This window comes from Carettochelys insculpta, chromosome 12 (genome assembly GCF_033958435.1).
Source record: "Carettochelys insculpta isolate YL-2023 chromosome 12, ASM3395843v1, whole genome shotgun sequence".
NCBI lineage: Eukaryota > Metazoa > Chordata > Testudines > Carettochelyidae > Carettochelys > Carettochelys insculpta.
The window spans coordinates 39338968-39363943 of NC_134148.1; the positions used below are offsets into that span (position 1 = coordinate 39338968).

At 45.1% G+C, this 24976-nt stretch overlaps 2 protein-coding genes across 4 annotated transcripts in view; one reads left to right on the plus strand and one right to left on the minus strand.

The window, feature by feature from the left end:
- Positions 1 to 24976, plus strand: part of LOC142019525 (gonadotropin-releasing hormone II receptor-like) — a 70491-nt gene that overhangs the window by 3468 nt on the left and 42047 nt on the right. The window contains exons 1-2 of one of the 2 annotated variants that reach the window (XR_012647103.1): positions 21293 to 22900; positions 24359 to 24389. The gene's annotated coding sequence lies outside the window, so the exon portion shown is untranslated. Of the gene's footprint in view, positions 1 to 21292; positions 22901 to 24358; positions 24390 to 24976 lie in introns of those variants that run through there. The other variant, XM_075006548.1, reaches the window with a different exon arrangement.
- Positions 659 to 23700, minus strand: CILP (cartilage intermediate layer protein). Of its 2 annotated transcripts, XM_075006546.1 has the most exons (9): positions 23591 to 23700; positions 16899 to 17056; positions 11910 to 11993; positions 10196 to 10465; positions 7407 to 7592; positions 5571 to 5885; positions 5334 to 5442; positions 4500 to 4657; positions 659 to 3902 (listed from the first exon to the last, which is right to left on the minus strand). In XM_075006546.1, the coding sequence occupies exons 2-9, from the start codon at positions 16963 to 16965 to the stop codon at positions 1555 to 1557; spliced, it is 3537 nt and encodes a 1178-aa protein (XP_074862647.1). In that variant the 5' UTR covers positions 16966 to 17056; positions 23591 to 23700; the 3' UTR covers positions 659 to 1554. The 2 variants fall into 2 exon arrangements, with proteins under 2 accessions (XP_074862647.1, XP_074862648.1); XM_075006547.1 differs by lacking the exon at positions 10196 to 10465.

Genomic DNA, 24976 nt, shown 5'->3' on the forward strand with positions numbered 1-24976 from the left:
TTGCACAACTAGCCAATGCAAAACAGATTGTGAATATTTGCAGTTAATGGTTTTTGAGCAATCTGTAGATCAGGATCTAAGTGCTGAAGAAATTCATGATAATTTTCCAAAGAACAAAACCACTTGCTTGAGAACTCTGCACAGAACAGCTGAGGTGCTGCGGAGATCAGTTTCCACATCTCAGGGGCTGCTAAGTGCCAGTTTTGCTGCTGGTGATCCTCAGAGTAGCTTCACGGCTGCTCTAAATTGCACTGGCTTGTAATAGAAGGAACTGCTGCTATATGCTCTCTCCCCTCTCAGCCTGGGAGAATCCCTAGTTGCCCATTCAGAGGGGTTTTACAGTTGCTTTTGTGCTCCTGGAGGTATGTCCACAGCATCAGCTAAAGTCAGACCCAAACTGAAGATTTTGTGAATTGTTCATGAAAAGAAAAAGTTTCACCTTTTAAATGTAGCAACTTATTCCTTGCCAGTGATTTGCTCGGCCCTACTGCGTCTGTTATTATGTGAATGTAGACTGGACTTGGCAATCATAAAGTGGTGACCTACCAGGGTTAGTACTTGCTAGGCTGCCACCATTATATTTACCTGTGCTTCTACAGGTAGCAGGCAGTTACAGCTCTCATTGGGTGTGGATTGCCATTCGCAGCCAAAGGGAGTGGTAGGAAGTAGCATGGATTAGGATGCTGCTTTCTGACACTCCCATTGGCTGCAAATGGTGATGTGCAGCCAATGAGAGCTGAGATTGCCCAATACCTGTGAAGGTGCAGATAAATGTAGAAATGTGGGCCTGCCAAGGGCTAACCGTCGCGGATAGACTCTCATGGACTGGATGCAATGTGCCCACCTCTGACATAGATTCATCAGACACAAAAGGAACACAGCAGTATGAAAGTTATAAAAGTCATATTTTTATTAATCTACGCTCTTCCACCCAAAAATCCACATAATTTCTTCTCCATATGCTACAAAAACATGAAATAAATGACCTAAACAATACTTCAGTAATGAATACACAGTTCTAAAATGAGAGAGGAAATAAATAAAATATTTACATTTCAAGTACAAAAATCTTCCTGTTGAATTCAGTAAGAAGAAATCAGTTTATTCCTTTTCATTGTTACCTACTATTGTTCTGGTACACCTAGCTGGCAAAATCTTTGGATCCAGAACATTAAACAATGTGCATAAAATACTGTTCTATCTCTGATTTATTTTCCCTTTTAGGTCAAAGTTTGATGTTGTCTTAACATTGGGCAAGAATAATATTTTATTGTGATTTGCATTTAACTAATGATGTTAACATGGTAATATGATTGGCCCCACATATGTTTGTTTCATATCTCTGCTTTGTGGTGCAATAAAAAGAAAAGCAGAAATTAATGAACCTTAATTATGAGAGCTGAATGAGGATAGAAATGATGTCTCAAGAAATTCAGTAATCATTCCCAACTGCAGCTGAGCAGGTGTACTTAGGTTAGCTTATTTGCAGGTAGCTGTTCTTCTTAGAATATATTGAATTAAATATAGATACTGCAAAGGTGCTTTGGTATGTTTCTAATCTAGAGGCATACACTGAACTCTTGTTGAACCTCTGTGTTGAGTAACTACTATCGCCCTGGCCTGACCCATGCAGATTTCTCTTTGTTGCCTTCTGATCCCTGGTCTTTCTCTCTGCCTAACTGAATTCCGCAGAGACTGAAATAAGCTTTGCTGCATCACCTCTTTTTCAACGCAATTAAAAGTTAATGCTATGCCTACGTTGCTCTTCATAACTCTGGAAGTACCATCAGACGTGCCATCAAAACATCTACCCAGAGCTATTTCCTTTGCTATGCTAGGGTTCTGGTCAGTGACTGTGTAGATTCCATAATTATGTCCAAGAGGGTCAAGTGGTGCTAACATTGTGTACTCACCTGACTCGTTATTTACAGCAAGAGGAAGGTGGTTCACTAGATATTCCTGGAGCATGCTATTAACACTTTCCCTATAGCAGTTTCCTTGGGGGATGATTCTTACCAGTGTACGGTCCACACGGTCCTGATCGTATAACATGCCACTGCATTTAAATTCCAGGCACACTGTTGAAACATTTGGTTGCTCCATGTCTCGAATGGTGCGCACATCTCTGATGCCATAAAGCTTGCCAACCGTGTATGGATGCGTGCCACCCATGTTGCGAGATCTTATGTTCACCTCTTGGGGTCCATTAATTTTTACTTTAATGTAGCAGGCCCTGTACTCCATTGGATTAGGCCACCAAGCCTGGTAGTCCTCAGTCCAACTCATTGGGTCATTTTCATTGAAGGGGACTGTGTTGTAGTCGTACCTGTCTCCTTCTATTCGGTAAAATCTGAAATGAGCGGCGCTATAGTGCGCTTGTTCGCATTCTCTTAAGTTTTCATTGGCGTAGATGGGGCCATTTCTCTCTTCTGCAGTGCTTGGACTCGGTTTGGCCACTGTGATACTGAAGGCGGTTTTCTTAATTCTAGGATCCATGTGATCTGCCCTCTTGTAGTTGAGCTTGTTGAGATATGGCTGTGGGACTCCAATGTTGTTAGGATTGAGTCTGGGAGAAGAGGCTACAGCTTCAAGTTCTTCTCCCCCTAGGTTTGCCATGAGATAAGCTGAGTAGGCATCTGGGCGTTGCTCATCGCAGAAGGCTGGCAAGCAAGCCCCATTGGGACCGGTGACCGCACTGTCAAAGCGACCCCATGCTCTAGGGTTGGACGAATAACCTGACACAGGCTCCATGTTTATAATGGAAATCACAGCCCCCTCAACTTGTTCGCTTGGCAGAAATCTCTCACTCCTGTAAGCTCGTACCTTGACGTAACACCTTCTGCTTTCTGGCACGTCAAGGTTGAAGAGCCTCCTCTCTCTTATCTCCATGTTCCCAACCAAGAAAGTTCTTTCCTCTCGTTTACGGCGTGTACTTTTGTCAGGTTTGAAGTCACCTTCCTCCTCCCACAAACCTGTCTCTGGGTTCAGTGACCAAAGCTTCATCTGCTGCAGGTGTTCTGGTATCCTGACCTGTGCAGAATCCAGGTGAACCTTTACCTTTCCAGCATTAAGAGACTCAGTGGCTGTTTCATCAGTGAAGTCCACGGAAAACATACCATATGTGTGCAGTGGGAACATATCACCATCCTCATTTATGTAGTTCAGGTCACTTTGCGCAGCTGTAGCTGTTGACGTGTTTCTTGGGTCCAGAAACGTAACACTGGCTTTCACTTTGCCGGTGTAGAGTTCACCATTCTGCCTGTAAAATGTATTGGGAGGAATTTCTAGTTCAGCCACTGGCTCATTGCCTTCCATGTCTCCCAAGGGAATTGTGTTGGCTTCAGAGGACTCCAGCGTAACTGGGGCTTGCTTTCTTAGTAACTTGATCTCATGAAACACGGCACCTCCCTTTTTATTGAAAGGCAAAACTTTAGTCGTGTTCACAAACTTTTGTAGGCGGTCGACAAAAGTAAGAACCAGCCTCTCTGTGTCTGCTGGGATGCGGACAGCGAAGTTTCCTTTGTAGCCCGTCATCCCAATTCTGTTGTTCCCTATGTATATGTAGCCAAACCTCATTGGTTCGTCATTATCCATAGCTGTGGCCCTCCCCCGGACTGTTCTCTTCATCTCAGTGCATACACCACAGCCGCATTGCACAGCAACTTTAGTGGGAAGGCTGTAGCCACTGCACGATATCTCTCTTTCTTCCATTTTAGAGACACCGCAGCAGTAAGCCACGCTGTCTTTACACTGCAGCCCTTCATCTGTCTTCCCAGCACATTTGTTTGCTGGACATTTACCAACATCGTAGTAGAAGGAATTAGTTGCATTTTGGAAACAGTCATGTGGGAGCCTGATAAAATAGCTTTCTGGGCTTGGATTGCAGGAAGCTTCGTGGATCGCTGTTAAAATAGATTTTATTAGTGAATGTAGATATTTCTGAGCTGTTTGTTTCCCCATCTGAACCCATCAGATTTGGAAATCATTATTTCAATAGAAATAGAATTTTAAAATTCAGAATAAGCATCTATGCTTCTATTTCAGCAAAGCACATGCTTAAAAGGTGTGATGAAGGTCCATTCTATTCAGAAAAGCATTCAGGCATGTGCTAACTTCCCATTCAGATGTGAAACCTATCCTTTTCTTATTACGGTTAAGCATGCGCCTGGGTGTTTGCTGAATAAGGATGACCTTAAACATATGCTTAAAGTAAGACACATGCTTAAATGCTTTGCTGAAATAGGGCTTCAGCCTCTCTCAAGACTGGAGTATCTCAGTATTTTTTTATGACAATGGCCGCAAAGGACAATTATTTTGTGTAGCTCATTAAACTGGAATTGGGTAGGTGATCCAAAGTGCATAACAAATATGTCTTGTATTGTGCTAATAATGAACATTATTTCCACAAAACGTGCCCTAAATTGCCTCCAAAATATGGGCTCACTGATTTTATGCATGGGCAATTCCCAAGTGTCTTGTAACATACCACATTTTCTTACCTATGACAGAAAGCTTAGCCATTTGGGATTTCACAGATCCTGCATCGTTCCTAGCCTTGCAGAAATACTCTCCTGCCTGGTCCATATTCAGGTTCTTTAGCACCAGATTGCTATTATAGTTATCCACTGAGGAGTCCAGCAAAGTTCCATTGTGGTACCTATAGGAAACAGAAATCATTCTGTAGCCTGATTTAAAATGTCAAGCAACTGGCTGGAGCAAGGAAAGGATAGTCTTGTCTGCAGGTTGAACCTCTTTAGTCCAGCACCCTCAGGATCTGGCCGGTGCTGGACGAGAGAATTTGCTTGACCAATATTGTCTCCAGCATTACCAACACTTCCACTGCTTCTGGGCTCTTAGAAGACATTTGAGGTAAATTAGAACTAAATAACAGCACAGAACACTGAGAGCCAGGACTGGTGTCTGTCAATAAACTTTATGGGACCACGGGAAACTTGGCCACCCCCATGAAAAGTGGTTATCCAGCAAACTTTTGGCACCTCTGTACTAAACTCTTCTTCAATAGCAGTAGAATTCTGGTGGGAAGTTTTGAGATTCCAGATGCAAATGACCAGACACACTGTTGACTGGAAGCTCTGCAAGGCAGAGATTGGTTCTTTTCACCGTTCTTGTGAACCTAGCACAGTTGGGGCATTTGGGCTCTACTCTAATATAAACACTTCCTGCTAACAATAAAATAAGGATTTATTGTGATTTGGTAGAGGAGCCTAAATGCAGAAAAACTCCTTAGAGCATCTATATCTTGCATCTTTTATATCTGTAGCGTTGTCAAGAGGCAAAATAATCTCTTTTGTGGGCTGCCTTTAAATGCTTACCAGAGATACTGATTAGGGGCTGGATTCCCAACGGCTTTACAGCAGAGTGTCACGCTTTGCCCTATTCGCCTCACTTGGTCCGTCGGATTCTTGACAATGTACGGCTTGTCTGTGGGAGGGAAGACAGTAAGTATTCTTTTCAGTTGAACACTATGGTTAGATTTGATGAACGTTCAGCGCTCTCTACCAAGCAGTCAGTGGATCATAGCAGTTTGTTGCAAGCAGTCTGCCTGTTACCTGCTCTTTTCAGATGCACGTGGATTACTGAGGATTTTTTGGTGCTGGCAGGTACAGGGACAGTTGCTGTAGCATATCTGGCCTTTTTTATTTTAAGAATGTTCTTGCCATCAGGGCACACTCCGGGAATCCGGAAAGCTCCATTGCTGTCCGACTCCGTTAACAGTTTCAGCGTCTCAGATTGCACGTAGATCGTAGCTTCAGCAGCTGGTGAACCGTCTGCCAGGGAGACCATCCCATGTAGTATGTGGTCCTCACACATGCAGGCATCGCACTCAGCATTCACACGGCCCATGGTGCAGGTGAGGTTGCAGTCTGGGGAAGGAAGGGATGGAGGTTAAAATGAAGCATTTGAACTCAATCTGGTGATGCTTTCCATTAAGGAATTTGCGCCTTGCTTTAATTTAAATTTAACAAGGCAGACAGTCCACAGGAAGTACATTTTATCCCAAACGTATTTTTATTGAGGGACTGCTGGGCATTCGAAGCAGATTGACTATACAGCTGTTAAACTTCTCAAGTAATATAAATGCATTACTGTTGCATGCTGTTTTGAAATAGCTAACTCTAGAATACCCTGTTCTACTAGCCAGCACTGAACCTTGAGGAAATTTGAATCTAGATTTTGCTTGAACTTTCCAGCTCAGCCCCAGCTATACAAGGGGACAAATTAAAACCACACATCCAACCTGTAAATGCTGGGAAAGTTTGGATGCAGATCAAGTGCATGTCACGACTCAGTTCCACACCTAAAACTAACCTGGTTAACTCTGTGGGTCTGGATCTGTCCTGAGTTGAGTGCATAATGGGAGGCACTGTATGGGCATCCTCTGAGAACAGAATTAGGGATCTAATATGTTAACTTCAAAACAGTGAGTCTTAAGCTTTTTCCTAAGGTGAACTACAGATCAAACCTCTCTAATCTAGCACCCTCACAGCCTGGCCGGTGCTAGATAAGAGAATTTGTAGGACAATGGGAGGTCGGTAGCACACTGCCAACACTTCCACTGCTCACTGGGCTCTTGGAAGATATGTAGGCGTAAATTACAGCCAGCCCAGAACACCGAGAGCCAGACTGGTGGCTGGCAACAAACTTTATGGGAAACTTGGTCACACCAGTGATAAATTGTCATCCAGCTCTCTAAAGTCATGCCAGATTACAGATGTTACCAGGTGACAGAGTTCCAGATTAGAGAGGTTCAACCTGTACACCTTAAAGGGAGTGGATTGAGGGAACTATCTGTTTCCAATCACAATGGCTCACACCATTTCCTATTTCAGTCACAATTGCTTAATAGCCCGGTGGCAACTACAGTAAAATGAGTAAAATCTATAATGCATTTTGTCCACTTTTATTGGTACTTCCCACGTACTAATAAATAGGATCGCTAACAGCACACAACCAGCTATCAGACCCCTAGCAACTACGCTGCAATCTACCTCGGCCCATGGGTCACAATTTGAGAAATGCTGGGCATTAAACATAGATGTTCCTTAATCTGTGAGATCCCCAGTACCCATGATGGAGCCCTGAGGGTTTGCCCCCTTTTCGTTCCCTAATTTTGATGTTTTGGTATTTTAATCTTAACTCATCCTCGGAACCCTTTGTTAGCAAGCAGTAAGCTGAATTCACCCAGCTTTGCCCATTAGTGTACTTCAGCCGTGGCCTGGTAGGGCCACCATTGGAGTGAAAGGGTAGATCAAAGATCAGGCTTCGTGATGTATTCACTTTTTGACCTCCTGCCTGATTGGCAAGAAAGATGCTGTAGTTGTACCGGAGTGAGACTGCGACACCATTTCCTGTAAGGAACAGGGTAATCAGGTTCATATGAGCACCTGTGCAGGAATGTCCAAAGCAGAGTCGCCCTTCCTCAGTCGCTTCCTTACAGTGCAGGTCCATGTGGCTTTCTGCAAGGCAGGTTCTGGTGCGGGTCTGAACACCAGTTTTGCTGCATTGGGCTGAGCACTCACTCCATTTCGACCACGGAGACCAAAAGCCTTTTGAATCTTGCAGGAAAGACCCTGGAATAACATTACAGGTGTGTTACTAAGGTGCATGTTACATACACTCCCTAGTCTCGTGTGTCTGGGGAAGAGGCACTGATTGTTTACAAACTGTATTTTAAGGCAAAGTCCTTGGATTTCGATTTAAAAATAAAAACGTATTTAACATTCTGCCTAATACGCTATGAGAAGACTTCCAAATCTATCTGATTTAAATCTGTGCAGGCTGCTATGTGCCGACTTACTAAAGTGAAACTCAGCGGCAGTAGTGCTTAGTCCTCAAAGTCTTGGTTTTAAAGGAAATCAAATGCACATTGTTAGTTAGATGGGAGGATTCAAGGGAGTTGGTGCAAGCTAGTTCAATGTCTGATAATGATTAAGCGTTGTCTTCCATAACATAAGGGCACCTCTTGTGAGAATTGCGTGTGTTTTACTGAGGGCGGAACAGAACCCTGGAATGTTATTCAGCGCTGACGTAACATTTTATGGGTAGATTTTCTGCAGCTCATAATATGGGCATTTGCAGGGTCTTGATGTGGGCTTTGAGCCATTAAATGCAGCTCTTTTTTGGAGCCACATGCTGGGAGTGCTGTCTACCACTTTGTACATGCGTCCCAGTGCTTGGTGAGAAGCACGTGGCAGCCGCAGTGGCAGTTCCGGTGAGTTGCTGGCATCAAATTAGAGTGGGTGGGGAGGGAGCTGAGGGTGCCTGGCTCTGGGGGAGGGTGAGGATATTGAGTTAGATTGGGGGACGGCCTAGCTGAGGGGGAAGACTCTAAGCCACATTTTATATATCTATATAGATATAAAAATAAATATATAATACATGGCTCTTTGCACTCTATCCATGGCTCTTAGCCCCTAACTGATTGGCCACCCCTGGTCTTGTGCGTGGTTGGGCTCTTCTTAAAAGGAATTAATTTGAACTGCTGGCTTGCAAAATACACAGTCTGTTCCAAGTGTTTAAAAATGAAAGTTGCTATACAGCATAAAATGTTTATTAAAACATTCTTTTACATGCGTACAAACCTGCTTTTATAGAAAAATGTATATGCATCATGCTATGTGGTGTTATTCCAGCTGTTCTAATAAACCAGCAAGAAGGTCAGGTTACCTGGAAGAAATGCACACAGATGCCGAGCTAAGTGCTTGAATAACAGTGTTGGAATATGAACCCCTGTCTTATAAAAGTAGAGGTTTATGTGGATGTTGGTGGCTGGAGAAGGAAAGCAGAGTACAGCAGCAGAACTGTAATAGCCACAGAAAGGATCTTGAGGTACTGGAGAGAGTCCAGGGGAGGGCGACAAAAATGACGGTGGGGGCGGGGGAGATGGAGCACATGACTTATGAGGAGAGGCTGTGGGATTTGGGCTTATTTAGACTACAGGAGAGAAGAGTGAGGAGGCATTTGATAGCCTTCAAATACTGGAAGGGGGCATTACTGGTCTCAGTGGTGACAGACGACAGAACGAGGAATAGTGGTCTCAAGTTGTGGTCGGGGAGGTCTAGGTTGGATATAAGGAAAAACTATTTCACTAGGAGGGTGGTGAAGCCCTAGAATTAGTTACCTAGGGAGGTGTTAGAATCTCCTTTCCTGGAGGTCTTAAAGTCCCAGCTGCCAAAGCCCTGTCTGGGATGATTTATTTGGGGTTGGCCCTGCTTTCAGCAGTGGGTTGGGCTCGATGCCTGCATGAGGTCTCTTCCAGCCCTAGGATTCCATAGCTGGTTTGTTGAAAACTGCCATGGCTTAAATGGACATTTTAAAGCTGTTGGCATCTTGGTGCCTTAAATCCAGTGTTCCGGTTGGTTGGTCTGACAGGTAACCACGTCAAACAACAACGGTACAAGTTAAACTGCTGTCTGTGGGATGAAGGGTAAGTAGAACCCTTGGTTTACACAAGCAGGATGTAGCACAAAGTAGAACAAAGATGAAAACATCACATGAAAAACTCAATCCTCAGCAGAAGCTCCTGTGTCTCCTCTCCCATCAGCCTACGTCCGATGCTTTGGGTTGCAGCACCACTCAGGTTTAGCCCAACCACCCCGTCATCATGGTTGGGCCAAATCTGAGGGAGTGGCACTGTGATCCTGTGTGCCAGGTCACAGCACTGAGAGCAGGGAGCCGTGCCCAGCCGTTCAGGACTGAAGCCAGCTCTGCAGGCCTTATGCAAGGAGGACTTGCTCTGCAGCCATCTCCTCCTGGTCTCCCACCCAACCCCAGAGGCAGAGCCACAGCAGGGGGAGGGATAAAATGAAATTATAACACACACATAAAAACAATTTCACAGCTGTAATCATTAGCAGTGCTTTGGCTGGAGCCCGTATCAACAAGTGGGGGTTTGTGTGATTGTGTTAAGAATAGTCATGTAGACATTGCAGCTCAGGCTGGAGCTGAGGAGGACAATGGGGTTCAGAACCAAAGTTCCAGGCCAACCTTCCACATCTACACAGCTGTTTTTAGGGCCCTAGTACAAGCCCCCCCGAGCCATAACATTGATCCAGGCTCTGAGATCCACTGCCACTCGCTGGGTAGTCATCCCCTGTACGCCCTCGTTGGAAGGCACCTTGGATGTTCCATGCCAAATATGAACTGCAATCTCCTGGAGAACTGCTGCACTTACCTGTGGGACACAGGAAACGCACAGCATAATTCAAACAGGTTTTTCCTCCTGGCTGCTCCTTATTCAAGCACCAGAACCCCTCCTGTAGGCTCGCGTGAACCACTTGGCCTGTGTTGTGGGCAGGAATCCAGTCTGTGGTTCGTGCTTCAATCCGCGTGGGTCTTTCGCACACCCTGTTCCTGAAGTAAAACCGGATGGCATCTAAGCGCTCGTAATCCCCGATGCCGCCTGGATGATCAGTGTTGAACCATGTGGTCCACTCCCCGTGACCTGGATAATGGAAAGGAGGTGCTGACGGTCGGTTTTGGAGGCGTGATTCCCATGCTGCTTTCTGCTGCTTTTCCAGTTCATTTTCATTTTGAATGCTGCTTTTTTTTTTTTTTTTTTTCCTTCCGGCATGTCAGGAATCCTGGAGGCTAATGATGTGTTGCTTATGAGTAAGCCCCTTAAACTCTCTGTGTCAAAAGCTGGTATAATGCCTCTGAGAGGGCTGTCTGAGACATAATCAATTACTGTTTGCATGGTGCGCTGCGTTCCCCCTTTCCAAGTGTGGCATGTCTAGAGGCTTCTCTTCTGAACAGATTTGTCAAATACTAAATATTTTCCCTTGTCGTGAAACATGGGTTATTGCCAACTGCAGTACGAGCTCTAGCCACTGGTCTGGTAAGAAGAGTGAATATGTCCATCAGTGTAAGGGGGCAAGAAGCAGCCTGTGCAAGTGTTCTACATGGGATAGGGGCCAAATTCATGCTGGAGGACCAACCCCCGCTGGTAGGTGTGTTACATGGACTTTAGCTGCCTTCTTGTAGCTCCTTAGCTGCAGAAATGCCAGAGGGGCTCATTTTAGGGTGAAGTTCAGGGAGCTAGTGACCAGAGCCTGAGCTGTGGTAAATTGGTGACATTCCACCCGCTGTGCACATTTACACGTACGCCTCCAGACTAATCCATGGCACCCGCACCTGGGCCTGGGTGCAGATTATTTCCGCTCCAGCTGGGAACTATCTGAAGGGGGAAAGAGGGTGAGGCTGCTGCTGTCCAGAGCAGGGGGGGCACATTGACCCAGCACCCGGGTGCCCACTACAGGAACATATTTACATTGAGCCAGAACTGGTAGGGACCCCTGAGAAATTATGGCCATTGGTTTTGCACATGGTGACTTGTCTTTTCAATGTGCTGGGGAGGTGGGGAGAGCTGTGAGTTATCTGAGTGGGCCTGGGCCTAGGCGCAGCCTAACTTTCTCAAGGCACCTTCCTTCAGCTCATGTGCACTGTGGGACAGAGTCTCCTCAGAGACGTCTGTTGATGGGCCAGTGTTGTGTTAGTGGTAGTAATGGGGGGACGGGGAGCTGTCCATCAAACTTCTGAGGACTCAGAGCACAGTTTTGGAGGGGCGGGGTACCAAAACTGCTTGCCACTCAAGATTTCTCTATGCAGTCCTCCAGCCCAAGGAACTTCACGTGCCTAAGGGAAGGGCACAAGGCAGAATTCCAGCCTGAGGAACAGGCTGTGGTTGTATATTTAATATTCAGTATTCCAAGACAGAAGCTGGAACCATATTGCAGTTATAGGCAAATCCGGCTGGAGGCCCCTTGCCCCAGCACCTCATCTAATTAAACACGTTGGAGCCACTGTAAATGAAACATGGCAAAATATACATGCCCCAAACGATCTCTGTCCCCACTACACACAGCTGCCAGCGACAGAAAATGACTTACTTGCTAGGTGGTCCTTTGCAAAAGGCCTGAGGGGTTTCTGTCTGGGCTGGAGCCTGTGGGCGTATTGCTTCAGAACCTTCTCGCCTGGGGAGAATTTAACAAAACAATAAATAGGAAAGAAAAGCATTTTTGTTAGGAGGGAGGGCGGTGATCCTAGCAATGGACTTTTCTCCATAATTTCTTTTGATATATCCCTGGTGTTTGTGCTGTGGGAGCCAGGGGATGGATCAATACGATAAGAGAGCCGAGTAGCTCTGCAGTGATGGGATAAATTGTGGGGGTGGGGTTTAAAGTCATCGTTGACTGGAAAGAACAACCATTTTTTAAAAGGTAAAGAGAACTAGTTCAGAGGCTGCCCCCAGCTTTCTTGTTCAAGGCTTTGCTTCTCTGGCAATGGGTCTGAGCAGCAGAGTTTGGAGGTCACCTTCCCCAAAGCCAGGAGGTGCATAAAGCCAAGGCTTGGCCTTGCTTTGAGTCACGTGGCCGCATCTCCCCGGGGGTGTTTCTGCACAGCAAGTTTATTTCGGAGTAACAGCCGTTATTCTGAAATAACTTTGCGTGTCTACGCAACATGCCTGCTCTTTTGAAATAATTTTGAAGTAGCAGATGGCTTATTTTGAATTTAGTAAACCTCATTCTCTTTTGGAACAGGGGCTGCGTCGGCAGGAGTAGGGGCTATTTCGGAATAAACTATAGCACATCCAGGGGCTCTACTCGGAAATAGCTCTATTGTGTGTGGACGCTCTATTTCATTTGGGCTGAAGCAGCATTATTTTGAAATAAGCTGTTCCAGAACTGCTAATTCCAAAATAACGCTGCTGTGTAGACATAGCCCCAGTGACTTTAAAGGGAGCAGTGCCTGTGTAACAGTGCAGAAGTGGCTTTTGAATGATTCAGCTGCCCTAGACTTACGGGCCTGTCCAGAGATTCTCACGTGGATCCAATTCTTCATTGGCTGAGTTCCTGTGCACAGCCATCTCAGTGCTTCTGTTCTGCACCAGCCATGGCCTGGGTAGAGAATAGCTGTGTGATCTTCCAGAGGTGCAGAGGGCCTGTGTCTCTGGTGGAATTTGCCAAGGCTGACAGACCTCACTATATTCCCAGCGAGAAGCGGCGCATCTGGGAGTGTTTGCACCAGGTTTCCAACCTGATTTGGTGTTTTCAGCCATGTTAACTCCCCTTCCTCCTATGCCTTTCATGCTTCTTTCACCCTCAGTACCACGGAGACCACTGGCATTGTGGCTGCCTCAGGAGCAGGGGTCTTGGACAGATGTGAGGAGTCAGAACCTCCACAGGGAAGGCTCGGGATCTGGGAGGGCAGAGCCTGATTTCCTGGTAAGCGCTCAGGTTCTGCCAGGTTTGCAGGCTGTTCACTTATGGGATTGCAAGCCTCCTCAGGGCAGAATACAATGAGGACGGTGCAAAGTGCTCCTGACTGAGTTTTCCTTAAACTATCTTGTGCTTTCCTCTCTTGCTTTGCTGTCCTCTGTATGCTTTGCTTGTCAGCTCAGCGAGAGTCTCTGCCTTATTCCCTTTGGTGTGAGTAGCTGTTTGTATCCCCTAAATAGTCTTCTGCAAAAGTTCAGCTTTCCCAGTTGTCCCACACTGGGTTTGTGGTTGAAAGGCCCAGATACGGAAAAGCACCAGCCCACTGTTGCTCCTGATGTGGTTTGGCTGTTAGAAAAAGGAAAAGCCGGGAAAAGCTGGACTTGCCTTCCGCTAGGCAGGAGGAGATAATGTAGACACTGCCTGGGGTTTTCCCATTGGTGTAGGTCATCTGCCACTCCAAGAGGCGCTGTGTACACGGGCACTTGGGTCTGCTTAATTACGTCGCTCTGGACGGCTGTGGATTTTTCACATCCTTAAGTGATGTAGTTAAGACGACCTAATTTTCTAGTGCAGACAAGGCCTGAGTCAGCACCGCAGCAGGTGGGGTTGCTGTAGAAATGACTGGAGGAGAGGCGCTTACCAACGTGGGGCACACTCTGGCCCTGTGTAAAGAATTGCAAAGGGATGTTCTTCCAAAGCTGCCACTTGCTCCCTTTAAATCAGTGGGGTTATGGCGTAACCTCCCTGGATATGGCTATGCTGCCATCCAAGGTGTGACTGAAGTGCATCTGCAGGGTTCTGGACAGGCTTGTACTACCTGTGCTCCTGCCTGACCTGCTACTGCTTCACTGCTATTGTTATTTGAACTGGCTAGATCAAAGCTAGCTCTGGTATGTCCGGCATGCTGCCATCACTCCTCTGATTTCAGCACAGACTTACTTTCTAAGTGCCTTGTTTGTAAAAGGAGGAGAATAACACCTCCCCGCTTCAGAGGGTGGCCATGGGACTAAATGCAATCGTGTCTGTGAGATGCCCAGGTAATACAGTGAGAGCAGAAGGACCTAGACTGATAACAGGGAGTTAATGGGTTACTACTGTTTCGATACAGTGTTATTTTACAATTCTCCCTCAAAGATGTGCAGTGTTGCTGTGTGCTGTTCAAGAGTTGCTGTGTTCCACTCCAGAGGTGGCTGCATTTCATAGAGCAGTAATAAGAGTCCTGGAGCCCAGGCACATTAAAGCACTTGCCTATCCCTTCAGGATGATCCTTAGTGTCTATATGCAGGATTATTTGCAGGTTTAAAAAAAGAAATTAAAAAAAATCTGTTTTTCACTATGTAAAAACCTGCTCTATATATTTGAACTCTGGAAGGAAGAGGGGCTTTTCATTCTGGAATATGCATGTATTTTTCATAGGCACAGGTTACTAGTGAGTGCATGGAGAAACGGCAGCTCATCTGCCCTCTGACATCTTGATGGTTTTATAATCTGAGCCCTAGCACTGGTGTCAGTGCAGACTGGCCCCCTGTATTCTCTAATTCCTTGCTGACTGTGAAGCAGTGGAAATTCAAAGTGAACTGTGTTATTCTGTGGTCCACCGAACCAAAACTGAGTTCCAGTGAAGCCAAGGCAAAAATCCCATTGACTTCAACGTGACCAGAGATATAGTCCAGTTATTAAGTCTAAAATTACTGACTTGCTGAAAAAACCCTTCCAAAGTGTGTTACAGATTCCTGGTACGGGCTGCTAACGGCTTTGTCTAATTAATGTTGCCGTTAACCCCCAAGGTTAAATCTTTAACACAGTGACCTGCCCACAACCGGCCACTGGGCGAATGTACAGTGGAAAAGGAGAAGGTATCCTTCCCCCATTGCTGCAGTATGCTTCTCTGGCCCCATCTCTGCCCCATACTTAGCTCAGCCCAACTCTTGGATGTCCGCGTGGTTGGAATAAGCTTGAGATTCAGTTATGACGGGAGAACAGTAGTGATAGGCTGGCTTAGAATCACAGAAATTTGGGGCTAGAAGAGACCTCAAGAGATCCTCTAAATTTAGTCCATCCCCGTGTACTTTGCAGAACACTGAGCTAGTTTCGCTTCCAGCCAGATAAACTTTGGGTTTTGGGGGCCAACTAGTTGACTACAACATGGGCAAGCGAACAGTTAGGCCTGTTGCGGTAGACCAGTTCTGTCTTGAATGAAATTTAGAACAGCTAAGGCTGGAATTTCATGAGGCAGGTGGCAGAGAATTGGCAGGCAGGGATGTCTTGTAACGGGAATGTGGAACTAGTTTTATGATCAGGGTGGCGACAAGATTTGTTTAAACTGCCTTAATTTGACAGAAGGAGTTTGTATGTACGCGCAGGCAGCAAAGGGCTCAACTAGGTTTGTTTTCGCTTGCTTTTTTCTTTACCTGAAGCTGTGGTGTTGGACGGTATCGGATCGAAAGCCAGAGTGGCTGGCCGGAGAATGGAAGCCGTCATGTGTTTGTGTTTCTGCTTTATGTCAAATTGTAATTTTTGTAGAAATTTGATTGATCTCTTTTGAGATCTTGCTCGTGTCAGCAGAAGGGGGTTATCTGCTCTCTTTTATCATGCAGGCAGTGCAGCCACAGGCTTCCTAACTCAAACTGCTCCATCCACATGTTGATGTTGCCCTGAATACCATACCTAAGGGAGTGTTGTCGCTGTGGATTTCAGCAATGGTCAGCCAGTCATTGTAGCTGCATTGTGAGAACTCCTTGTATAGACAGGATAAATTGCTGTAAGCCACAATTCTCACCAGTGCAACTTAACTCTGCTTGAACCCAGTATAGTTTGTGTCAGTGCAAATCACCTCTTCACTGGTCTATATTGGGGGGCCAGCAATTCAGCAATGCCACTGATGGCTGACTGCTGATGGCTGCAGTTGGTGAAGATTCTTAGACTCAGTGGTGCCTAGTAGGTGGCCACATAGTGCAGTATCTACAAATGACATGGTGTCATCTGGGGCTTGTCTCTCACCTAACGTGTCAGTGGTCCTGGGTCCAAATCTTGGGTAGGGGTGGAAGAGAAAAACACGGGGCTTTACTGAGGGTGGAAGGACGGTCTAGTGGTTAGGGCACTGGTCTGGACCTTGGGAAACCAATGCTCAGTTGCCGTCCCTGCTGCAGACTAACAGATATTTTGGAGCATCAGCTTTCGTGGGCAAGGACCCGGTTCGTCAGATGCATGGATTAAATTTCTGTCGAAGTGGGTCTTTGCCCACGAAAGCTGATGCTCCAAAATATCGGTTCCACAGGACTGCTTGTTGTTGTGGAAGATACAGACTAATTAGGCTACCTCTCTGATGCTTGTCTCTGCTACTGACTTTCTGTGTGGCCTTGGTGACTTAGTGTCTCTGTACCTCAATTCTCCATCTATAAAATTGGGATAATTTACTGCCCTATCTCCCAGGAGTGTTAGAATCCGAGGGGCTCAAACCCAGTAGTGACGGGGGCCAGATAAGTACCTCATATAGGAAATGTTAGCAGGTAGTGCCAATGCACCAGTAATTTTTCTGACATGGGCAGTTCCGCTGGGAACTCTCATGAAAACAACAGCTCATTTCATACAGGCCATCAAATAGCCATTGGGAAATGATAAATTTTGGCCACTTCCGTAAAGTTGGTCTAAATGTTTAACCTTCACGTAGAACTGATGTGGCTTCCAGAAGAAAGAGCGAGAAAATCCATCCTCTTGCTGCGATCATCCTTTTCCTCGCTGGCTGAGCTCCCCCCACCCGAGAGTGGGGAGTCGTCCAATGATTTTAGTCCCTGGGTAGTTTCCCTGAATAAAGTCACCTGTAAAGACATAGTCAGTCATCAGTGGCTAGATCCAAAGCCCACTGAAGTCCGTAGAGTCTCTCCAGTGATATCAATGGGATTTGGCTTAGGCCATGTATGACTGTTTTCTCTAAAAGGTCCTGCAGGACCAGGTTTCCCCAGACTTCCTTCTGCTGGGTAGCACCTCCCTCCAGATAGAGGCTGGGTCATTTCAGGCCCCAGTGTGCTATGGTTGATGTCACTGGGGGGCTCCTCTAAGAGCAGACTGCAATTCAGCATATTCAAGGCGGCAAAATCTGTTGCTAAAGTAGCCAAGGATATATTTGATCCCTAAACACAAAACTTGGCCAGGAGTAGCCATGAGTTGTGCTCTACAGACAATGCCACGGACCTCTCACTAAACATGTTTATTTGTATGAACCAAAATCACCTTGCATAAACAAGCCTAGGGCACAAGGGTGAAGGGCTCTGGCTTTTTCAGTATCCAACCATTTGGGAGCCCTCATGACATAACAGTGTAAATATTGACCCACCAATGTAAAACACACTCCTTTGTCACTTAAACCCACCGACTTCTCTCCTCTGGCCAACATCCGTGTGACATAGCACTTGTACCACCACTGACCTCTCTTTGGGATTCACAGAGGTTAAAGCCAACAGAGAGACAACGCTGACCTTCTGCATAGTTCAGGCCTTAGTGCTGGGGCTTCTCTCTTCTACCCCATCACAAACATAAGAATATAAGAACATAAGAATGGCCATACTGGGTCAGACCAAAGGTCCATCCAGCCCAGTATCCCGTCTGAAGACAGTGGCCAATGCCAGGTGCCCCAGAGAAGGAGAACAGAAGACAATGATCAAGTGATTTATCTCCTGCCATCCATCTCCTGCCCTTGTTCTGAAGGCTAGGGCACCATACTTTACCCCTGGCTAATAGCCATTTATGGACCTAACCTGCAAAAATTTATCGAGCCTTTTTTAAACCCTAATAGAGTCCTGGCCTTCACAGCCTCCTCCAGCAAGGAGTTCCACAGTTTGACTGTGCGCTGTGTGAAGAAAAATGTCCTTTTATTAGTTTTGAACCTACTACCCATCAATTTCATGTGGTGTCCCCTAGTTCTTGTATTATGGGAAAAGGTAAATAATTTTTCTATATTCACTTTCTCCACACCATTCATGATTTTATATACCTCTATCATATCACCCCTCAATCGCCTCTTTTCCAGACTGAAAAGTCCCAGTCTCTCTAGCCTCTCCCCATATGGGACCCGTTCCAAACCCCTAATCATCTTGGTCGCCCTTTTCTGAACCTTTTCTAATGCCAATATATCTTTTTTGAGGTGAGGAGACCACATCTGCACACAGTACTCAAGATGTGGGCGTACCATAGTTTTATATAGGTGAAGTATGATATCTTTTGTCTTATTATCTATCCCTTTTTTAATAATTCCTAACATCCTATTTGCTTTACTAACTGCTGCTGCACACTGCATGGATGTCTTCAGAGAACTATCCACTATAACTCCAAGATCCCTTTCCTGATCTGTCGTAGCTAAATTTGACCCCATCGTGTTGTATGTGTAATTTGGGTTATTTTTTCCAATGTGCATTACTTTACACTTACCCACATTAAATTTCATTTGCCATTTTGCTGCCCAATCACTCTGTTTGCTGAGCTCTTTTTTGTAGTTCTTCACAATCCCTTTTGGTTTTGACTGTCCTGAGCAACTTGGTGTCATCTGCAAACTTTGCCACCTCACTGCTTACCTCATTTTCTAGATCATTGATGAACAAGTTGAACAGGATCGGTCCCAGGCCTGACCCCTGGGGAACACCACTAGTTACCCCCCTCCATTGTGAAAATTTACCATTTATGCCAACCCTTTGTTTTCTGTCTTTTAACCAATTCCCGATCCATGAAAGGATCTTTCATCTTATCCCATGACCGCCTAATTTACATAAAAGCCTTTGGTGTGGGACCATGTCAAAGGCTTTCTGGAAATCTAGGTATATTATGTCCACTGGGTGCCCCTTGTCCGCATGTTTATTAATGCCTTCAAAGAATTCTAATAGATTAGTTAGACACGACTTCCCCCTGCAGAAACCATGCTGACTTTTGCCCAACAATTTGTGCTCTTCTACATGCCTTGCAATTTTATTCTTTACTATTGTTTCTACTAATTTGCCTGGTGCTGATGTTAGACTTATCAGTCTATAATTGCCAGGGTCTCCTCTAGAGCCTTTTTTAAATATTGGCGTTATATTGGCCATCTTCCAGTCATTGGGTACCAAAGCAGATTTAAAGGATAGGTTACAAACCACTGTTAATAACTCCGCAATTTCACATTTGAGTTCTTTCAGAACCCTTGGGTGAATACCGTCTGGTCCTGGAGACTTGTTACTATTCAGCTTATCAATTAACTCCAAAACCTCCTCTAATGTCACTTCAATCTGGGAGAGTTCCTCAGATTTGTCACCTAAAACGGCTGGCTCAGATTTAGGAACCTCTGTAACATCCTCAGCCGTGAAGACTGAAGCAAAGAAATCATTTAATCGCTCCGCAATGGCACTATCTTCCTCGATCGCTCCTTTTATATCTTTATCGTCCAAGGGCCCCACTGCTTCTTTAGCGGGCTTCCTGCTTCTAATGTATTTAAAAAACATTTTACTATCATTTTTTGAATTTTTGGCTAGCTGTTCCTCAAAATCTTTTTTGGCTTTTCTTACTACATTATGACCCTTAATTTGGGAGTGTTTGTGTTCGTTTCTATTTTCCTCACTAGGATTTGACTTCCACTTTTTAAAAGCTGCCCTTTTCTCTCACTGCCTTTTTAACATGGCTGTTAAGCCATGGTGGTTCTTTGTTAGGTCTCTTACTGTGTTTTTTTATTTGGGGTATACATTTAAGTTGGGCCTCTAGTATGGTGTCTTGAAACAGTTTCCATGCAGCTTCCAGGGATTTTAGTTTAGTTACTCTACCTTTTAGTTTCTGTTTAACTAGCTTCCTCATTTTAGTGTAATTCCCCTTTTTGAAATTAAATGCCGGAGTGTTTGACCGCTGCGGTGTTCTTCCCAACACAGGAATATTAAGTTATTATATTGTGGTCACTATTTCCAAGCGGTCCAGTAACAGTTACCTCTTGGACAAGATCCTGCGTTCCAGTCAGAACTAGATCGAGAATTGACTCTCCCCTTGTGGGTTCCTGTACTAGCTGCTCCAAGAAGCAGTCATTTAAGGCATCAAGAAATTTAATCTCTGAATCCCGTCCTGAGGTGACATGTACCCAATCAATATGGGGATAATTGAAATCTCCTATTACTGTGTTTTTTATTGTGATAGCCTCTCTAATCTCTCTTAACATTGCAGCATCACTATCGCTGTCCTGGTTAGGTGGTCGGTAATATATTCCTAATGCCATATTCATATTAGAGGAATGAATTGTTATCCATAACGATTCTATGGAACATTTTGATTCCTTTAGGATTTTTGCTTCATTTGATTCTATATTATCCTTCACATATAGTACCACTCCGCCACCCGCACGACCTGTTCTGTCTTTCCGATATAATTTATATCCCGGTATGATAGTGTCCCACTGATTGTCGTCATTCCACCATGTTTCTGTGATGCCTATTATGTCAACTTCCTCCTTTGATATGAGGTACTCCAGTTCACCCATCTTATTAGACAGACTCCTAGCATTTGTGTAAAAACACTTTAAAAAACTACCACTATTTATATGTCCGCCTTTCACAGACGCCTTGGATTTTTTTATATGCGATTGTTTCACATCTGATCTTGCCCATATATTATTTCCCACGTTCCCTATCTGACTAACTTCTAGGGCATCCCTATCTATGGAGCCTCGTGTAAGAGAAGTCTCTGTCCGATCCAGGTGCTCCCCCGCACCAATCGGCTTTCCCCCACCTCTTAGTTTAAAAACTGCTCTACGACCTTTTTAATGTTTAATGCCAGCAGTCTGGATCCACCTTGAGGATTTATACTTCTTTCACGCTGGTGGAACTCTACTGACTTCAGTGGAATTCTTCCTTATCTCTATGTGTGTGAGAAGCATATCGGATGGTGTTCTAGTATTTCACCTAGATGTGTTCTGCAGCTGTGTCCTCCCCCTATACCACTAGATGTGTTCTGCAGACAACAACTTCATGGAAGAGCATTGCATGGCCTTCTCATGGATTAAATTTCTGTGCGGTGATGATATTTCAGGACTGCTGCAGTCACCAAGCCTGACAGTCCCACATTGCTTCTGAAACTTCAGCCTTGCACCAAGACTGACGCAAGTACAGCAACGTACACCGGAAAGGAGTTGTGATCAATAGTAAATATGTCTTGGGAATAAAATATAGCTAAAACGCACACGCAGACAAGCTCCAGAGCTGTTGGCAATGTAGCTTAGATCATGTGACTCTGGCCTCAGAATCATTCTTTGACGTGCAAAGTGGAATAGCATGAAGTGTGATCAAATTTCCAATCCCAGCTCTGCCTCCAACTCGCTGGGTGGCTTTGTGTACTTTATATAATAACTGCCCAGGGGCTTCGTTTCCCCATTTGCAAGTTGGAGATAGAGCCCCTTTCTTACTTAACTGCCTCGCGGGGATGTCTGAGGACTGGTGTTTGTACAGTGCTTTGAAAAGGTAAAAAAAGCTATATACACACAAAGTGTTTTTGAGACAAGGCAGGAGAGGTAATATCTTTTATTGAACTGCCTTCTGCTCGTGGAAGCTACAAGCTCCCAAACAGCACTGAGGATACATCTTCACGACCCAGTAGATGGATGCAGTCGGGGTCGATCTTCTGAGGTTCAATATAACGCACCTAGTGGGATCGTGTGAAATGGAACAATCGGGGTAGACTGTCAGCTCCTATTCTCATGTTACAGTGTTGACCTCAAGTGTGCATTACCCTTTCTGCTGACCAATCCGTCCCAACTCGTATTTAGCTTAGACATTCTGATTTCCTTCTCCAGACATGAAGAAGAGTTCAGTGCACCTCAAAGGCTTGTCCCTTCCACCAAGAGAAGTTGGCCCAATAAAAGATAATACCCCTGCTGCTATGTGTCTCTTACGCTCTGGGACCAACACACTGCCAAAGTATTTACTACTACAATAGTGGTTCCAGAGTGGGGATTGGGTTTCAGGGCTCCTAAGTTCCGTTTCCAGCTCTTCCCATTATGGGGTTGTTTTGAGTAAATCACCAAGGCCCAAACTTTGAAGAGTCCTGGATTCTTGGGGTGCTCACCTTCTGATCTCATTTTCAAAAATTCTGAGCCATCCTCTCCCACTTAGGTCATGTGGAATTGTCCAGGTCTGGGGTGATGCCCTCACAGTTAGGGACAAATTGAAATATAACCTTGATCACTCCGTACCTCAGTTTACCCATTTGTAAAATGAGGGTAAGATTTGCAGACCATGCAGGTTGATGGCGATGCTTAACAACAGGAGTAATAATGCCTAGCAGTTAGAAAGTCATGTTTCTGAAGGTCTCAGAATAAGCATTAGGGGGTGAGAGATATGTTTGTTATAATTAAAACCTATGAGAGGCCAAAAATGATATAGGCAGAAAATTAGGGACAATTTATGGCTTTATGAGAATGTGAAGATAGGGTCTAACAATAGCAGAAAAAGGCACTCCTAGTTAAAAGCCCATTCCCATTGGGAGGCTACTTTTTTAGGTCGGTTTTAGCTTGTTATAAACTGGTTTTCATGCAAATCTCGGCCAAGTATTAGAATATTTTTTCCTTTTCCATAGGGTGTAGAAGCCAGAAACTGTCTACATTCCTGGAAGCTCGAGACCCAGAGTTTTAAGCTGTTTTCAAGCTGGGTCACCGCTAAGCCAGCGGGGTATAAACTCTCTGCCTGTTGTACATATTTTCATTTATCTGGAAAGATGATTATGAATTGGGAGGTAGTCACAATGTAGAAATGTATTCACATTCGGTGAGGTTGAACAGCTCTGTGGAAACTGAGAGGCTGTCTTGCTGGGATTTTGTGCTTGAAACCCTATGTCTGAAACATACAGAAGAAAGATTGTGTTTTGAGGGCTGCTAATATCTGTGTAATACAGAAATCTCATAGAAGGAAGACAAGAGACTTTTCTCCCAAGCACTGATTTGGATGGAGTTGAAATGAAAAGTAATCATTTCTGCCTAGGCAAACGATCTATCCCTTATTTGCATCAGATACTCTTGCAACGTATATTCCCCCTGCTTCTGTGATTTCAAAGCCTCTGAGCATTTAGCCTCTGAAATATTTCCTATCAATGAATTGCCACGTATAGCTCTTTCAACCATAATCACAAATGCAATTACTCTGTCTTAATTACGTATTTATGAGCTATAATCTTGTAACCAGAGGAGGGATAAAACCCTAGATTAATTCACTTGCACACATCACCTAGACAACAATTAAGGAAAAAAAAAATCCAATCTCATTGCTGCAAAACTTTTAGCCAAGCTGTAAGAGGTGAAGCAGGAGTTAGTCGCACTCAGGAATTTATAACCTTTTAGTAAAAGAAATAGAGTTGCCGCTTACCAAACTCTCGGGTATTCTACTTCAGAGTTGAGCTACACACGATCTCAGTAGCTTGAAACTGCCGGGGTATCTTATATAGCACAGCCTGTAGCTTAGGAGGTGGCACTAAGCCACAGGACACAGAGGAAACCAAATAGAAGAGCGAGGAAACCACAGTGTGAGTAATCTCTTACCAAGGCTGTTGCATACTCGGACTTTCTGCAAAACAATGCAAAGCAACAGCCAGCTGTGGAGCTGCAGGGCCCAAATGGAGACGAGCAACCGGAGAGAGGAAAGGGGCTGACGAAGGACATAGAAAGGGCACGGGAGAACAAGTCTCTAGTTTAGTGCTGGAGTGTTAGTTCTCCATTAGTCTGCCATGTTCTGAGATGTGATCAGAGCCTCGTTGAACAGGACAGACAGAAATCAGTGTTATTGTCTTCACTCGTGCAGGGGGTTTATATTCTTGCCTTAAGACTAAGATCCCTGAAAAATAGGTCCCTGTCTTGAACAGTTTATGATTTCACATTTAGACATAACATGAGAGCATAGGGTCAGACAGGGCCCCTTCAATAACGTGGGGAGGTAAGTCCCAGTCGTGCGATGGGCTCCGTATGGGAAAAGCCCTGTGCCCATTCAGAGCTCATCACAGAACTGAGGCCTGGGTTAATTCACATGCACTTCTTCAAGAGCAGCCCTCGTTGGGGTGGTTCTGAGGGCGGGCGGGGTAATGGGAGGGAGTAGTTTTTTTACTTTTAATTCCATTCTGTTCTCTTCTTTCTTCTGCAGAAGCTGTGGGGTTCAGGAGGGATTTAACAAGGTGAGTGCGCTGGGTGGGCGAAGAGATTTTGGGAGAGAGCTCCAGGCGTATGGGGTGGCAAGGCAGAAGGGGCAGAGATATTTATTAGAGAGAAAGATGAAGGGGACATTGATGCTGGAAGACATACAACACCAAAGGAGACTGAGCTGTTGGCAGAAGCTGAGTGATGAAGTAGGGAAAGAGGTGGGACTACTAAACCCTAAAGATGGGTGGAGACGAGGGCCTTGTCTGCGTGTACCTTACCATTGATCTACTTCTACTGTACACACAAAGTGTGTAGCTGAAGTCAACATACCTACCACGGCATCTTGTGTGTGGTAAGCCCAATGGGGACTACTCTCCCGTCGATGGCAGCTACTCTTCTCGTTTTGGTGGAGTAACGCAGTTGATGGGAGTGAGCTCAGCAATCGATTTAACATGCGTACAGGGGACATGTAAATCAATGCCCAGTGGCTTAATCACCGCGGTGTTGATCCACTGCGCAGTGGAGGCAAGGCCTAAAGATGGTGGCCCAATGTCTAAACAAATACTTTGACACATTTTTAATAAGAATAATGAGGAACTTGGGGTCAAGGGCTGGGAGGAGA